This window comes from Motacilla alba, chromosome 6 (genome assembly GCF_015832195.1).
Source record: "Motacilla alba alba isolate MOTALB_02 chromosome 6, Motacilla_alba_V1.0_pri, whole genome shotgun sequence".
NCBI lineage: Eukaryota > Metazoa > Chordata > Aves > Passeriformes > Motacillidae > Motacilla > Motacilla alba.
Genome location: NC_052021.1, coordinates 9759955 through 9778586, shown reverse-complemented (window position 1 = coordinate 9778586; position 18632 = coordinate 9759955). Strand labels below are relative to the sequence as shown.

The window sequence follows — 18632 nt, the reverse complement described above, 5'->3', positions numbered from 1 at the left end:
TCCATTTTACATTAGCAAAACGTGGATGCTGGCCACAGACATTTTCAGGAATAAGGAATGTTGCAGAATCTGTTGTTTTTCCTTTTCATGTCCCTGTTCATAAAGGATAAGAGAAAGCTGTGAGGAGTGTGAGAATGCAATGTGCTTTTTTATGTATTGCTATTGCTGACAGCCTTGGCTGGTTCAAGTGACAGGTGCCCTTAGGAAGGGTTTTCATTTCGCACACAGCTGTTAAGTATTTCAACCCAAACTATTACACGTCTCAACTCTCTCCATGTCTCCTAAGCTAATAATGATCGTAAAGAGATTTCTTCCTTATATGGCTATCTCTAATAGTAACTGCCCCTATTGAAATCTTAATTCATGAACTCCAAAGTCAGTCATTAGTCTGACAACTGGTAGTCCCCCTTGATTGAATACATCCTCCTTCCTAATTCCTAGTGCAGGATTCCAGATCCATAGGAAGGACACAAAGGTGATCTGAGGACTGGAGCACCTCTCTTATGAAGACAGGCTGAGAGAGTCAGGATGATTCAGCCTGGGGAAGAGGTGGTTCCAGGGAAATATTTTACAGCACCTGACAGTACCTAAAGGGGACCTGCAAGAGAGCTGAAGAGCTACTTTTTACAAGGTCAAGTATCAATAGGACAAGGGGGAATGGCTTTAGGCTTCAAGAGAACAAGTATAGGTTTGGTACAAGGAAGAAAATCTTTGCTGTGAGGGTGGTGATGCACTGGCACAGGTTACTCAGAGCAGTTGTAGATACCTTGTCCCTGGAAGTGTTCAAGACCAGCCTGGATGAGGCTTTGAGCAGCCTCTGGTCTAGTGAAAGGCTCCCTGCCATGGTGAGCAGGTTTGAGCTGGATGGTCTTTACAGTCTTTTCCAACAAAAACCATTCTATGACTCCATGATTCATGAACTAAGGGAATTCAAAGGGAAAAAACATTCCATTGGCAACAAAGGTATAATACAGCCTAGAACTGTGCCTTGTATCACTCCTCCTTTGAATTCTGCCTCCACTTTTGAGGTGCCAAATAATCTAGTCACAGACAGGAAAGGGCTTGGGAGGAAGGAGCAAAGCTGCACAAAACTGTGGTGCACAGTAGCAGCCCAGTTTATTGTAGCACCTCTGCCGTTCACATCTGTTTGCTGTAATCAAATCCTGCACTAAGCATGGCACACACAGCACAAAACCCAGTGCTTCACAAGCACACTGCAGTCAGTACACTGGGAACAGAGATGTTACCAGCAAACAATTACAGGAGAGGCAGGTGAGGCTTTCCCATCACTCACACACTGCCCCAGCAACAACCTCAGTCCAGAGCCTCGATGTTCACATCCATCTTCGGTTTCTGTGCTGACACCACCAATCAGACTGCCAGCAACTACCGCGTGGGATGGGGTAGGGTTTATCTCTACTGTGACCACCTATCCAGTGAGACCTATACTGAATCCATTAGCTACTTTCAGATGAGTCCCCAAGGAGCCATTAGGCTGCAGAGTCTTTCAATCACAGCCAACTTGCCTGTGAATGCATGACCTAGAGGTGAAGGGATCCATATCCCATTAAGAATCCTTCCCCAAATCATCTTGTCCCCAACATTGTAGTTATAGAAAGACTAGTCCTCCTGTAATGAAAAGGTCCTCTGGGAAGAGAAAAAGATTTCAGCAGCCTGGGATTCTTAAATATTCCAAAAGCAGCTGACACTAGTAGCAAAGTAAGCATGTTTCAGAAGACCTGTGCAAATCTTCTCTGCCAAGTGGCTATGGGAAAAGAAAGATTAAATGTATTCCAAGTAGCAGAGAACCAGCCCCTTAAGCTGAGTGCTTCCCTGCAGAGGACCACACCTCCTGCTGAGGGCTCATTCAGGTTGTCCCCTCAGGATACAGTTAAAAAAATGAATTTATCAAAACCCTTGTGAACAGCATCAGACCCATTATTCTTTAAGCACAATGGATGTGGAAAGCCATTCATAAGATATGAATGCACCCCTGTGTATCAGGACAGGATCATAATTGAATGGAAATAAACGAAATTGTTTGTGAGAATAGAAATGACACAGTTTGCAGTGAAAAGGTCTAAAGCATTTATACAGATGGAGATTGCCACTGTGGCACATAGTATGCTTTTTAAATAGAAAACTAGAAACATGCATGCAACAATTCATGAAGGTTAATATATTTGAAAAGGAGAAAATTAACCTTGCCTGACATGATGCTCATGTAATCTTAAAAAGAATTTAAGATATTTGAAGAACGATTCCACTGCTGATATGAACTTCATGTAACTTTACACATAGTGTGTGCCCACGCCCTTTCTCTCCAAGACATTGTCTAGTTCCTCCTACTAGCCACAAAAGAAAAGATAATCAACAGCTAGTAGAAACATTTTCCTTTCCAGAAAGAGGGAGATTTCTAATTATATCAAAATTAACCAAGGTCAATGATTTTTGAACATGTTTTAAAGTTGTTTTATATAATTTCATAGCAAGAGAATTTAGTGCAGAGTTTACACAGATATACTTTATGCAAAACAAAACCCAGCAAGCACTCTCAGACATGATTTTTTTTCTTATTGTACACTGAGAATGCAGCTTTCTGGGGAAAGAAGGCAGTGTCTTAGGGAAAGATACCAAAAAAAGAGGGAAAAAAAAGAGGAAAAAATGGGGGGAAGTGGTACATGCCACTAACAAGGACACAAAGCTAAGAGCTCAGAAGTATTTCGCAGGGTTTTCTGGTTTTCACCAGTCAATCTATTTGAATTCTTCTCGTAACACTGAGGCAGTGCCACATGCTTAACAGTGCCTTCCTCCCCTGGGATCCCCAAGCCACCTTTGGCTTTTCCAGCTGCCGAGAAGGCAGTGCAGCCAGCCCTCCCCTCCTCCCCTCTGGCGCGCTCACCATTCCTTCCATGCCGTGTGGCAGGAGCAGGACGATCCCATTGTGCCGAACCCACTTGGCCTGGCCGGAGCTGATGAACTGGTCTATGATACACTGAGCCGTGTTGTGGAAGTCCCCAAACTGGGCTTCCCAGCACACCAGGGCATTGGGACTCGCCATAGCAAAGCCAAGCTCAAAACCTGACAAGCAAACAAGGAGGAGAAATAGAAAATAAACAGATTTCCTGAAAATTCTGTTCATTCCTTGCTAAAAATTAAAAATAAAACAAACCCAAAATTAGAGCATGAACTGGATTTTTGGAGCCTCATTATAAATAATGCAGTTTTGAATTGTACCATTTCCAAGCCTGACTTCAATCCTTCAAACTTTTCCTCAAACAGTTCAATAGAGAGCTCACTACTATCTTCTCCTGTAAAAATGCACTTACAGCCCAGTTAAAGAGTTATTTATTAGCTCTAATATTTCCACAGTTCTACACAACATTGTCTTTCTTTCCCCTTCTCATATGCAGATAATAAAGAAAATTACTGGTGACATCAATTTTCAGTCTACAGACATGCTCCTCACCTTCAGATCTTCCAAAAAAAATTGAATATAACAACTGCATGGCAAACACATCTGGGACTTAGATAAAAAAATCCTTTCTTAGGCAGGGCTAAGGATCCTTTAGGTTTCTGTTTCAGTGTTAAAGTATTTGATCTCTGTTCATATTTTCTTTTGATATAGCAGAGTGTGGAGTGCTGAAAGAATACCTTTACTCAGGTTCTTCACCTATAGTTTGGAGTGATTACAACCAAAAAGGTTAAAACTCTCAGTAAAAAGCAGAGCTATCTATCAGTGCTCTGGGTGTAGAGGCAAAACTGATTCAATACACACAGAGAATAAATATTTAATTGATAAATACATTTCATGTTGAAGCTCTACACAGATTTAAGGATCTGGTTTCAAATACAGAACTCCAATATGGGAGTACTCTCATTGAAGTTTACCCCAGCAGATCAACTAACTTTTGGGTCTTCATAGTCTACTCCTTGGTCATTCCAACCCAGTTTTTCATTTACCATCCCTATGGCAAATGAAAAGTCTTTGAGTCTTTGAGTCACCTGGCTTTTGGACCAGTATCTCTGAACAGTCCATCCATGACTCCAGCAGATGCTCATGGTCCCACCAAAAGGCAACTGATACATCAGAGGGCAAAAAAAGACTGCAAAGTCAGACAGACAGCCCTTTGTGAGTACCTGTAACAGGTCATTACCAAAGAGAATGACTTCAGCTGGCCTTGCCTTTGGCCTGCCTGCCTGAACAGCCTTTCCTTCAGCCTTCCCTCCATCTCCGGCCTCCACATTTGTGTAATTCCATGGTTCTTAACACAATGAAAACATGAGAAAAATTTACACAACTCCTTCAATCATATTCCCAAAGGTACCTGAAAAATAGATTTCCCTAGATAGGCTTGAATCCCATTCTAATTTTACACAACCGTTAAGAGACCATTTCTACTGATTGGGTGACATGGTTGAGAAAATATGCAATATGTTCAAGACTTATTTGTGCATATGCTGCTCTCTGTAAGGGTGGGGTAATCTAGCTTTTAGAGAAGCACAAACTGGAGTCTTGACCACACAAGAGTTATCAATAATCAAATGGTGCTTTTCAAAGAGTATGGAGCTCAGTGCATACTTAAAATTTGGTCACAGCACGCACATAATTCTACTTCATGTATGAAAGATCACCCCTAAAATTCACATGGAAAAAGGAGTATAATTTCTCATTTCCTATCTTATTGACAACTTCACACTAATCTCTTACAGGGTAAAAATGTTCTAGGTGAAGCTGCGTCAAAAAATGTGATCTTAATACAGATAACATTTGCAAGCTTTCTGACAGCTATAAAAATGTCTAGGAAAACATATCCAAATGTAATCTATACATTCTGATTAGTATTTTGAGAATAAAGTTGCTGAGACTACTATTTCATGGCACATATGTCTGTGGTATATACATCTTTGGTATACCAGAACTCAGTTTTCACCAGGGAAATGACAATGAGAGTTACTAAATTAAACTACTCCAATCGTGATTGTAGCAGTGGAATAGCTTTAACTCTTGTCAGACCAAGAAGAATGTGAAGAATTACTACTACTACCTTCATGAAGAGAAAATCACTTCAAGAGCAAGATCTGAACTGCTAAATTTAAAAAAAAAGTGCTGGTGAAGAGAGATCTAGACAGATGCAAGGTAAACAGCCCAGGAGAGAGTGAGATATTCTCTTGAAAGGGAATTGTTTAGGCACCAGAGGAAAGATCAGGGAACCTGACCTGAAGTAGAAGGTCTCCACCATTCTAGAGATGGGACATGAACTGCAGGGGAGCAAGCTCCTACTCAAGTTCCTAATGAGGGCTCAACCTCAGACAAAGAAAAAGAATAAAACAAAAAAAAAACCTCTAAGAAAAACTACAGCAGAGACCTTGCAAACTTTATTGTTTGCATCTGCAGAAAAAAGAACTGAACGTTTCTTTGAAATCCTGTGCAAATATTGTGGGTTTAAAGGTTTAACTCTTACACAGCTAAAAACAGAGAACAGGTTGAAGCTATGAGGAAATCCCAGGCAATCAGGCAGCAAAACCACTTTGAAAGAATGTCAGGTAAGGAATCTGCACACCCAAAGGGTGTTGGAGAGCAACCAGCCAACTCCAAACAGCAGGCAGCTGCTCAGGGCTCAGAGCCCACCAGGGCACAGGGAACCAGGAACCAGCACAGCAGTTTGGTAAACTTCTACACTGAGGAGACAGAGGGAAGAAAAATACACTGCACTTGATTAAGGCTGCAAAGCTAATGTTTCAATTGCTGGAGTTCATTATGGTCCCTAGATGACAGACCTAGAAGAAATGCTTGTTTCTATTAGTCCAGTGCCTGCTGTGCTCCCTCACTGTTCTTCTGTCACTCTGGCACAGAAAGAAGTGTTGTCAGGCAAAGTGGCAGCTTACACAGCATACTGTGCTGTGTTTTTCCCCACAGCATTTTCATGATTGTCATCAGAATAGCTGCTTCTCAATAATGTAAGTAAGGCTACAGCCATAACTTAATTCAATATGATTTTAAAGTGACTTAGGGCATGAATGTTAACTAATGGTTAAAAGGGCTTACCAGTACAAGGATTTTGTGTCAGAATGAAGAAAGGTTCAAAGACAGATTTTGGCTATCTTTAACAGAAATTCTAAGCACAGGGACTGCAGAGGTAGTATGTATCCTTTCACAAACCCAAACACAGATCAGGACAAGGTGAAGTTAGTAGCCATTTGGTGGCTAATTCTATTAAACAGGGAGACTGTTGCCCTCTCAGAACTCCATGCAGATGCCATTGATTACTACAGTCTGTCCTAGTTCCTAACACAATTTCTGACAGGTATTTGTACTTGCTACCCACAACATTAAAAATACATTGTTCTGACTGGGCAGTAATACTGCTTATTTCATCCTAGGTGTGTACTGCAAAAAAGTAATTTTACCCTAATACCTGTCTTCTTCCTTTCATCTTTTGCTTAAAACTTGACTTTTTCCCTTGAAAAAAATATACTCCAAGTCCCATGGTTCAGGAATTTCCTGAACTACACACTAGTTCCAAGTCTGTCTTGTCTGATATTCTTTGAAAGCTCCCAGTCTGGGATGCCCCAGCCCAAGATCTCTCAAAGGCAGTATTGAATCTGACAAAGAACCTCACCTCTTGGATAGAGACTCAACACTACACAAGTCATTCTAAGGGTCGTAAAGAAAGACAGGAAATACTTTCAAGTATTTAACAAATGCCGAAGAACTAGAATGGAGCATTTGTAAGTTACTTCTGTTGTTTTCCTCTATCCTAATCAGCAAATAAGTTCAGACAAACATCTTTTGCTTAAATGACTTCTCATGGCCATCACTTACATTTCCAGATATTCAGTTTCAGTACAAAGGAAAAAATTATAGCAAGGCAAGTGGATGCACAACTAAATTTATTATAATCTGGATATACCTAAAAATAGTAGACTTAGGATGTCAAACAAAATTATCAGAGGTTGTTAAATACTCCAAATTATCAGAGATTGTTAAGTACTCTGATTTAATGCCCAGGTTACACCTACTCCAGAGTTTCCTGTAGGCAAAACATAAGCAGTTGTCAGAACTACAATTGAACAAGACTGCCTTTGTTTTCTTTCTAAGTGAAATCAGTCTTGCCAGAGTATCATTTTAATGGAGCAGTGGCTCCCCAGGTGTTCCTAAATATCTTGACTATAACTTGGTGCAAAACTCATGGCTCTGAACAGATACCAGCTCTTGGCTTACATACCTGCCAAGGAAATAATCTGTAGTTGTATCACACTGGGCTGTTTAATCCATTTTTATTTAGCCCTCCCTCACCGAAACAAAGGAAATTACTAAAATGCTTCTTAGATGCTGCATGTTAATACAGTCATAAATAAATTCCTAACACTTTTTCACCATTTTCCCCCTTTATATTATTTCACAACTCTCCCTACAGCCACCAAACACTTCAGTGAGCTAATTCTAAACTGCTTCTTTTAACAGAATTAGATAGTAGAAACAGCAGTTAGAGAAAATAAAGTGTTCAGGGGTTTTGGTTCTCCTGAAAAACCAATTCCATAGCTGTAAGCCTTCATTTTTTCCATGTATTCAAAAGGAGACCCAGTGATGTTTCCAGCCAAATAAATATAAATGCTCCTTTGACTCAGAGCCTTAACTAGAAGGGACATGTTCACACACTGCTGCTTATCCCAAAACTGTCTCTCTATGGAGGCAATACACAAGAGTAAACATGTTGGAAAAGGTCAATATATAACAGCCAACAAGAGAGAGAAAACTTCATTATGAAATCACTTCAACACAGAACATGGCATTTTTAGTTTAAAAAACCCAAACCGATAAACACACACCAACTATTTGTACAAATTTAATCTCCTTTACTGTTAGAAAGCATCTCGGACATAAGGGAAAGCATAAGGGATTTAATGTTCTTGAAAATTAAAAGTATCAATATTATTAGCTTTGGAGAACCTGTCATCCCATCTGCTGAAGCAGAAGTGCACAGAAATGGTACTCTTGTTTTCAGCATACAAACAAAACCCTATTTTACCCTATTGCTTGTATTTGATGAATTTTATTAAATCAACTTTCATCTATCTTTTGCTGGGTAAGGGCAATAGTGAGCAGAATGACATTGAGAAAGAGAGAGAGCCCACTTGTTTAGTTTTTAAAGAAGGGAATTGTGACAGATAGAATTGCCTTCACACCATATCAACACTAGGCTTCCTATTGAGGTGTTATTTTTGAAACAAAATCAGATTTCAACCATATCCAGACATTTGTCACTTCTTTTGGAATGTAAAAAAACCAAATGCAGAAACCTATGACCTACTTACCCACAAGTTTTGCAGCAACACTGTAAATAGGCTCAAATTAAGAAAACCCAGAACACACTGTGAGAAACAATAGGAAATTGAAAACAATCATTCTCTGAAATTAAGTTCTTGAATTTTATCCATGCCAATTATTTTTCTCCCGCTTATATACATACTTGCTTGCACTTTCCTATTTAGAGTTCACCATTATATGTTAGCGATACAAAAAATGTGATTCTGTCCACACCAATTGTGCCAAGGAGCTAACAAAAATACCTAGAAAATCTGGTCTCCAGCCCGTGCTCCAACTGTAGAGTTTTATACCACTTTAATATTAAATATTATTAGCAATGGGCAATATATAGCATTGCAAAAATTACTAAGTAACCAAATATTTCTGAACTTTGAAACAAGCAGCTATCAACTACCACCTTTATCTACTACAATGTTTCAAGTTTTTCCTTCCTTTCACAATATTTTATTATCCATAGAATCAGTAACGCTTTTGATAAATTATTAGATGTATTTGTTTCATGTTCCACATTCCTCTTGCCACCCTCATCGTGTCAGAGTAAGGTTATCCATTCTCTGTGGCTGAAGGTAAAATAATTCACTATGATTAATGCTATCACTAAAAAGAATTTGTTTTCTTGAAATAGCACATTCAGAATAGCAGTTGAGATAAGGCCAGGGTGGATTTTTATATCTCTGTGACAAAGTGTCTCTGGTTTTCTTGTCAGTTCCTCTTAAGAAAGCATCAGGTGCACATTCCAGCACTGCCAAGATCAACAACAGCAGATGGATGCTTTTAACTGAATCCCAAAACTGTACAATGTGGGGATGCTTGTTAAAGGGATGCCAGAACCTGAGAGGAAGAGCTCTGATACCTGTTTCATATATGACCATTTCATAGCTTTTTTTCCCTCCCATGTGCTTTTCCTTGCTGAGCTCTGCTTCCTGTGCAGCAGCCCTAGCAAACCCCAGGCAGATCGAGACGTACCCAAGACCCCGTACTCAGACAGGGAGCTGTTGCACACGGTGTAGGGGGCCTGCTGCTCCCACAGGTGATTCATGGGGACACAAATTCTCTTGTCAACTTCTTGATCATGAAGCACATGGTGACGATGGCTGCAAAGAGGTGTTGAAAGAGATTGATTAGCCAAGAATAATTTTGGGCTTTAACAGAGCTCTTTCAAAGCTAAAGCATCAAAATTGTGGTCTGGAAAGCAAGCAAGCACCATGGTTATCTCTGCTACACACAACACCCTGGTCTGGTTGAAGCCATGGGAAATGCAGTCTCATGTCTAAATACAATTGCTGCACTGTAAGGACTTTGACTGACTATCCAGGTTTCTCAAGCACTCACAGAAACTGAAAATAACTCATCACTAGTAGAACTGGGGAGAAAGAGAAAAGGATGGGGAAGTTTTTGCTATAAAGTAGAATTATTAAAGAAATTCAGAGGAACAAAATTGTTATTAAAAACATTTCCTTCTGCCTTCCTCACAAATTCTGAAATTTTCCTTGAAATAATTGTTGTTTGTCTTTGATGGAAAAAAATGCCATCTTCAGCACTGAAACTTGAAGGCCCTGTATCCTCTTTCCTGCTATTTCCACTCACATGCCCCATTTACAGTTCTCTAGAACACCATTAATCAGCATTAGAATAGGGCACCAAGGAATACTACCAAAACAGGGATGACTGAAGTAATTACTGCAATCCATTAACTCTCTGAGCAGACTGAGTGCATCACAGCAATATGTCCAGCTTTACAACCACTAACATCAGGGCAGTTATTGTACTGCTAACAATACTGTGTGTTGTAGAGCTGCCAACACTGAAGTCTGAATCTTTTTGCACTTCCCTTTGCTATAATGAATGGTAGCAAAAGAGCTCTGAAATGTATCTAGAACTCCACAATGTAAAGCCAGAAAAAAACTAGACCCTTGAAAAGCAGCACAGGGATGGAAGTAGAAAAAAAGGGGGAAATGCACACACCAGACAGCTGTTTGGCAGAAATCCTTTTTGCAACTGTAATTCTGATTTTGTCATTAAGCCAGTGACAGAAGATCTAGCTGTTAAGCTTCTTGAGTACAAAGTTTTGTGTTTCCCTAGCAAAAGGTGATTAAGATGAGCATAGATGGCCAGCCAGAAATATACAGACATACAATTTGCACATGTGCAATTGTCAGATTTACTGACAACCCCCTTCCCTCTGTCCTCAAGAGTTTGTCTCCAAGAGGAGAAGGGGTCTGGTTCTTCTGCCAGCAGCTTTATCTAGCTTCTATCTATTGACAGGGTTGAGGACTGAAACAGGAAGAAAAGAAGCCATGACATGGAATATTGAAAGAAAGAACTATTTTCTAGACATCACTTTAGAAGCTCCAAAACAGTGAAAGCACCCCATCGTGTTGTTTTATTATGGCAACATAGTATATTCAGTTCTTCCCAAATTCTAGCCAATGCTATACCAGAGAGGACAAGCATCAAAATTCATTTCTCTCTCCTGCAAGCATTCACAACAAAGCACAGTGCTGCATTCACCCCAGGAACTGGCATCACTTCAAAGGTTTCAATTAAATCCATCATTAACATTTTACTCTACAGAGGATCAGGTAAGGCAGCAAACTGTACATATTTTACCAAGTGATGAGATCCTGCCTTCATACATGCCCCACAGGCATTAAAAGTCTCAGTATAAAGGACCTTGTTTCACTTTAAAAGCCTCACCAACTGGCAACATGTGTGTTCACAAGGTACACAAGTCCCAAGCAGCCCCCACTGGAATTTAAGAGACTCAGGATCTGCTGCAGCAAGTATCCTCTCTTACTTCCCAGCAATTAGATGGAATGCAACTTTATTTCTTGTTAGAAAGCAGGGGGAAAGATGCCGTTTCTGCTTTTCAGCAAGAGAAGGTAGAAAGTGTCAAAGAATGTTTGTTCTGGCTTAAATATTATACTTTAAAATGCTACTTACAGATACACAGGAAATTTGATTATTATTGACTGCAAGAACCTATAACATTCAGATTAATGCTGAAGAAAGAGCTCCAACTTCCCCCTCCCTGCAGAAGACCTTATTTTTTAAACAAATGCCAAGTTGTTTCTTTAAGTGCGGGACTTCAAGAGTTTTAACAACATTTAACAGTTATCTCAGTACTGACCTGAAAGTACCTCTCTCCACATCCTGCCCGCTTAGTCGGACATGGATCCCTTCTTTGAGAACAGAGCCAAAAGCCATGTACTCTGCTAAGGCCCAGTCAACAAGCCTGTTCCGGGTCATTTCCGAGCGGGCTTTCAAAATCCGAGAGAGTCCTACATCAGAATAAGGATCAGAAATGAATGGATCTATTTCAGAGAAATTCTCTCTTCACATTGCATTCACCATTCTCATTCCTCATTGCCTACGCTAAGCATAGATACCAAATCAGGTCTACAAACTGTTTTTCTAGAACTGAACTGCTGGCAAAATAAAACAACTTGCTGCTCAAGCAAATGGTTGTGTAATGTTCATATCTTCTGTTTGAAGAAGTAAGGTTGACTGTGTCAGAAACTACTGAGGAGAGGACAATTAAAAAGACCCATGGTGAATTTCTTCTTCCTCAAGATTTATTTTCACATCTCCAACACCAAGTACTGTTTTATAAGAGACTGAAAAGAGCAATTTGGTTTCTGAATTTTTGTCTTCCTTCCTTTCCTCATTTTTTGTTGGCATTTGTCTTATTGCACTTCTGGAGATGTTATACAGTGAAACAGGCTGGATTGATCAATAATATGCATATCCTATAAATAGAAAAACTGTAGCAGCTGCCAATGGATTTGCAGTTGGCAATCAATGGCTGACTTTTCAGTGAAGATTTTATAACCTTGTGAGCCAAAACACAAATTACAACACTGTCAATTTTAAGGGGAACAAAACTTCACAGCTGCACACAGGTGCTTCAAGCTTTGAGGCCACAAGTCTCCTGTATTCACTATCAATTGACAGCATCTTATTTTCACATCTGCACTTTTGGTAAGCTGTCCCATATGTTATTTTCCCATATTTCCCTTTCCTTACTTTCCACAATTTTACAGAAAAACATCCCACTTTCTTTCCACATGAAACTCTCATGGAAATTGTCTCATTTTAAGTTAAAAAAAAACTTGACATTTTTCCCTTTAGAATATACTAAACATTTGATAAAAAAAAATCTTCCCGTTGTTTTTTTGCAAATATGATAAGAAGCATTTTGATTCTAGTGAAAGGATAAAGTACTTCAAATTTCTGTTTCTCTCCCCTTGTGTTTCTCTACAAATCCTCTCTCACAGCCTTTTAAACTGCATAAAAGGATCAAGCATACCATAATTGTTTTAAACCATAAATCTACCTTATATACTGGCAAGGGTTCCCTAGCGTCAATGGTTAATCAACTTACTAACAAGAGACCAATTTACCTTTTTAAATAGAATGTCTAATACTAAATTTTATTGGGCAACTACAATTTTTAATTTATCAGTGTCACAACGAAGTGCACAAATGTGTAGAAGAATTAAATATATCCATTAATTGTATCTGCTCAACAAGCCTGTAATTAATAACTGGGAATGCCCCACCATCATTACTTGTGTTTCATTTCCCAAAGGAACTGAAATACATAGCATATTTACAAAAGACAAACCTTATTCTTTGATGGATGACTCCAGAGAGGATTAGCTTTCTCTGTTTAAAGATTTTGAAGAGAAAAATCTCTTTATTCCTTATCCTTAGTATGTATACTACAAGTCAACAAAAGAAAAAAGATTCCTAAACAAAGGGCCTCCATGTTTCTCCATGGAATGAGCAGGTTATTGCTCCCAATAGTAGCTAGATTTCAACCTGCCCATAAAATAAAACTATCTCAGAACTCTGACAGAGGGTTGGGGCTCCCCAGTGACACAGGCACTTACTGTAATAGATGCCAAACTGAGGACCAAATATTTTCAGAACAAAAACTAAGACTTTTTGGGGGGAAAAATAGCAAGGACTTGAAGAATGAAATGAATTATTAACTTAAGGTTGCAAAGAGACTTCTACCTCCCTCAGAGGAAAATCTATTTTAATGAGGTATGAAACAGAAGTAGTATGATACTGAAAGAATATTATGCTGAGAACAAGCAGCAGGAACTTAAATGTCACATTCTCCTCAGCCATGGAAGAGTCAAAGTAAAAAATGTCACAGGCATTTTCTTGAGAAAGGGCCCAAGAATAACTTCTGTGCCGAAATACAAAAACGGAGCAGGACACAAAGCTAGGAAGAGACACAAAGCCTTCAGCTGACCTGAATGTATTTTGAAGTCTTCGACTGGCACTGAACTAGCGACATTGCCGATGTGAGTCAACAGCTCTTCCGAAATGCCCGTGGGGGGACAAGACATGCTCTTGGGCTCTCCATCCGCGTTAAAGAAGCCTGAAAGGACAAGGTTGGTGAGATGTTCAAGGACTCTTTAGGAGATATGTATATTACCTACAATTTATTCAACAACTCAAGTGACATGCTAAGCAGCAGACTAAGCCTAGTTCTTCCCCTTTTGCTGGGAAACCATAATTTTGATTGTCTGCATGGCAACAGAAGCTGATCTTCCAGGCACACAATGATCTATTCTGTGTCTGCTTTCACTCCCTGTGAAGTCCAACTATGTGGGCAGAGGCTGCCAATAAAAGGCATATGGCACCTCAATCCCTCAAATAAAAATAAGTAAGTGAATAAATAACATGAGACATACTTCTTCCTGACAGCCCAGACAGTTAACAGTACAGGAAAACCTCTTCTCTGCTAAACTGGAAAATGGCTTTTTCAAAGTCACAGCTTACTTTGCACATTTTTAACAAAAGTATTTAATTCATGTTAATCTGGCAGAATGCTATATTTACCATTAACAGGGGCAAATCAAAGGTCACATATTCCATTTTAAAGGAATGTTGTCTGATAAAATCTATTTAAATCCTAGATTTTGGACTCAAAAGAAAAGCACATTCAGGTAACACTACAATAAGTGAAAGGACACTCCTTACCAGGCCAAGGTGAATCCAGCCAGTGCTTGATATGAAGAATCTTCTTATCCTTAGATCTAGTATATGCTTCTTCACATATTCTGTCATACTTTGCAATTTCTTCCTGTAGAACAAAAAGATTTTAAAATGGATAAACATAACACCCTTATATCTTACAGATGACATCTCTCATTCAGCATGACAAAACCAGCTATATTTAACTCCATGAGAAAATTTAGTTACAATAATATGAAGAAATAAAATTAATTTTTATCTAGGATCAAACTGCCTTCTAGAAGCATGCTTACATACATTACTCTAAATCCTTTCATTGGACAGATGTTACAGAGGAGTGTACCAAGAGCTGAAGCTGCAAGTATTGCTCTTGAAGGAGACAAAGGTGAAATACCAAATATAATTTACTGTCATACTTCTAAGATCAAATTCATCCAGCTCTCATACTGCTGGCTATGAAAGCCACTGAAGTCTGGAAAAGAAGTTTCCAAAAAATTAGTCTGTCTGGGACAGTCTAGCAAAGAACCTGCTGGCCACACCTCTCAATGGCAACAGAGAATGCCATATTCCATAGAGACAGAACACCTCTGCAATACCTGTGTTTCAACCCAGAATCACACTGAAGTTATTGAGCTAGCTAATCTTTAAAGGAATTACCAGCAATATTGAGCTCAGTCTGTGCAGCCGAACAGCCACCCAGGAGCCTAGATCCAGTCACCAAACCCCATGATGCCTCTACTGGCACACTCCTTCAAGACATGATTCAGGAACGCTACTTCTGCGTGAGCCGTGATGCTTCTTACCCATCACAGAATGCACCTACCCCAAACTGCTTATTTCTTGATCTGCAATATCACGTCCCTACACCTTCTCAGAAGGTCCTTGAATGTTTCAAGGCTCTTTAGAGTGCAGATGAAACCTTCTGAACACCCGTTCTCAAAAAAATTAAGGTAAAGACCTAACCACTTTAATACAGATACCAGACTCTACACTTCACCGTTCTGGAATACTTAGAATGATCTCTGAACTTGGTTGAATTCTTGCAAGAAAACGAAAATGTTAAACTGATGCTATTTCATCATTGCTGGACACAAGCCTGCCAAGGTTATCAATGTGAAGCTATCAACAGGAGTGCTCAAATACAGTCTTGCTGCTGAATCAAGGTTCTAGAGATGAAGAACAGCTGACAAATGCTTCTGTTTTCCAATGTTCTCATTTAATCACCTTCTCCCTGAGAACTGAAGCAATTTTTTATGACCAATATATTTTAATTACTTCAGAGCACTTCCAGTCCTTTTGTTACAACAATAGTATTTTACATTAAAATCCAAGCCAAACTGAATGACCAATTGTCAAAGGCTAAAAACTTATCACAGTAAGAAAGACCCAACAGGCAGTATGATGCCTGCTTGAAAACGTTCTCCTTACAACTCCTTAGATTCCCTCTAACTCTGCTGGCATGTACCTCAAACTCCTGCAGTGTCACAGTCCCATCTGCAATCAGTTTGTCAGCATATTTCTTCAGCACTGGCACCTGCTTATGGATCTGTTTGTACATCAGAGGCTGTGTGAACATGGGCTCATCCATTTCATTGTGCCCTCTCCTACGGTAACAAACCTGCAAAGGGAAAGATTGCTTCTGTTGATAAGGAAAAACGTAAAATGGAATATTTTCTTTTCATCATTTTACAGAGATTTTAAGAGGTTTATTGTATAAAAAACATTCACAGCTTCTTGTTGGCCTGTTTGTTCCTTGATTTTTTTAAAATGAGGAAACTAAAGGCCTTTAAAATCAAATATGTTTCTCGACTGGACCTTCTAAGCCACAAAAAAATAAGGAGTAGTACATAATGCACAGAATGAAAAGTAAAGAAAACCAAGACCTACCAAGTCAACGACCACATCCTTATTGAAAGTGTTTCGCCACTCTGCAGCTACGCTGCACACGTACATCACTGCTTCAGGGTCATCAGCATTCACGTGGAAAATGGGAGCATTGACCACACGAGCAACATCCGTGGGATACGGAGATGAACGAGCCATACGGGGGTCTGTGGTGAAGCCAATCTAAAAATTCCAGAAACTTTCATTAAAATAGTTTTGGCACCTCCCTCTACGCTGTTTTGAAGTTTGCATTTAATAGCCCTCCACACAGCAACAGCATCAGCTTTCATTTTGGCTAGCTAGCTTCTTTTTGCTCCCTTAAAAACCAAAGCAAGCCTAATCCAATTAAGGACTACAAATTGAATGGAATACACACAGGTGATAAAGTATTATCCACTCAAGAGCTGCTAGATATTAGGATCATTTTCAGAAACACCTCAACCCTTCTAATATCCGGAGGGGGAAAGGAACCCAGTAAATAACAAACAATAAAAAGAGACAGATGGGCAAATATTAAGCAGAGAAGTTGATTGCAAAAGGCTGTACTTGTTACCTGGTTGTTGACCACAACGTGAATAGTGCCATTTGTGGTGTAGGATGGGAGGTCACTAAGATGAAATGTCTCATAAACCACTCCTTGTCCTGCAAAGGCAGCATCCCCGTGTAATAATATGGACATAACCTAAGAGGGAGAATTGTACACATATACTCACATATATATTAGAAACAAAAGCTGCAATTCGAGCTTCTCAGCAGGATTTCTTGGCTCCATATTTCTATAGTGCTTATAAAATAAAACAGTAATTTTATAATAAACCACAAATTTCCCAGCATTCTGCTGCCTTTTCTCAGCTTGCAAAGAAAATAAAGTTTTAAGCCTACTTCCCAAAGCTACCCTTGAGGTCTCATGTCAAGAACCTTACCTAATTCAACAGGTAATTTATCCCTTTTGAAGGAGGAAAAGTGGAAGATTCTGTGATATGAAACTACTGGCAAACTATTTTTATTGGAAAGACCATGAAAAACTACCATTTTAAGTTACCATATTAAACAACCTTACCTTTTTCCCTGCTGTATCTCCTCGATAGAACTGTTCAGCTTTTGTTTTGCCTTGTACAACAGGATCAACTGCTTCCAAGTGAGAAGGGTTAGCCATCAGAGACAGAGTGATTTTCTTGTTTGTTTTTCTGTTGATCCTCTCATGGTACATTCCCAGGTGGTATTTTACATCCCCAGATCCCTAACAACAAAGGCATAATCACAATTCAGGAATGTCATTCGGACCTGCTTCATCTTACTCATTAGGCCTAAAGCTTGTGCTTCAGCCTGAAAACTGCATCTGGTTACCTGAACATCAGTTTGCACTATGGGTTTGACACCATAATTTCAAACCTGGACACTGTTCCTATTCTATTATCTTACTGTTGTCATCAATGTTAGATAAATACTTACAGCATATTAATACTCTGTTCATTCATATAAAACAAAAAGAGATGCTTAGAGGTTATGAACTCTGTCAAATGGAACTTATTTATCTACAGTCACTCCTGAGAGACCTTCTGCATGTTAGAAGTATAATATAATTTTTTAATTTGTTAAGAAATTTCACCAAATCATGTTCCTCAAACTAGAAAAGAAGGCATTGCAGCTGATAATATTGTTTTCATAGTAACCATGACCAAAACAACTGAAAACTATCTTGAATGTTGACCTCACCATACAGATCTAATCAAAAAGCAACTTACCTCATCAGCTGCTTCAAGTTTGGGATCAAACTGACAGAAGATCTGCTCCAGCTCTTTTCGGATTACATTAGCCAATACATTTAGCCGACCTCTAAGAAAATTCCAAACACAGTTTCGTCTCAAACATGGTACTAACAGAGTCAACAGCATAAATTTACAAAATCTGCAAACCACCCTGTAAGAAATTTGCAAATGTTCTCTTCAAACTTTTGAGCCTGAAACCCTTGATTCAACCCTTTTTCCCATTACAAAGTTCCTCCAATGCATTCCCTCAGACATTTTAGAACACCTTGTTATCCAAGTGAATTTTGTAGCTTCCTAGCAGTCTTCAAATCATCACATTATAAATTAGTTAAGGCAGACTGCAAAAGTAAGTTCAAAACTACCTCACCAAGCTTTCCCAGTTCTAGAGACTCTATGCAATGGCAGAGATTACCATGGCTGCTGCCACATTTGCTTGTAGCTTCAAAGTACACTGAGGAGAGTTTCTCCATCATTTACTTTTGAAGCCTGTGTCCTCTTACTGACAGGCATTTGCTACAGTTCTGTGTTCCCCTTTCTTGTTATGACTGACTCTTCCTACCTCAGCTTCTCTAATATCAATTTTTAAAATAAATTTCTAGAACCCAAAACTTGTCCCAACACAGTAAGCCCATTTGTTGGGGCGTTTCCATTGG

At 39.2% G+C, this 18632-nt stretch overlaps 1 protein-coding gene across 3 annotated transcripts in view; it reads right to left on the bottom strand.

The window, feature by feature from the left end:
• Window positions 1-18632, bottom strand: part of OGDHL (oxoglutarate dehydrogenase L) — a 47785-nt gene that overhangs the window by 6315 nt on the left and 22838 nt on the right. For all 3 annotated transcript variants that reach the window (XM_038141007.1, XM_038141005.1, XM_038141006.1), the window contains 10 exons: window positions 17956-18046; window positions 17271-17450; window positions 16764-16892; window positions 16214-16393; window positions 15792-15944; window positions 14333-14435; window positions 13599-13727; window positions 11463-11613; window positions 9299-9426; window positions 2903-3081 (listed from right to left, as the gene is read on the bottom strand). In XM_038141007.1, coding sequence (XP_037996935.1) covers window positions 2903-3081; window positions 9299-9426; window positions 11463-11613; window positions 13599-13727; window positions 14333-14435; window positions 15792-15944; window positions 16214-16393; window positions 16764-16892; window positions 17271-17450; window positions 17956-18046 — 1423 coding nt within the window. The remainder of the gene's footprint in view (window positions 1-2902; window positions 3082-9298; window positions 9427-11462; window positions 11614-13598; window positions 13728-14332; window positions 14436-15791; window positions 15945-16213; window positions 16394-16763; window positions 16893-17270; window positions 17451-17955; window positions 18047-18632) is intronic.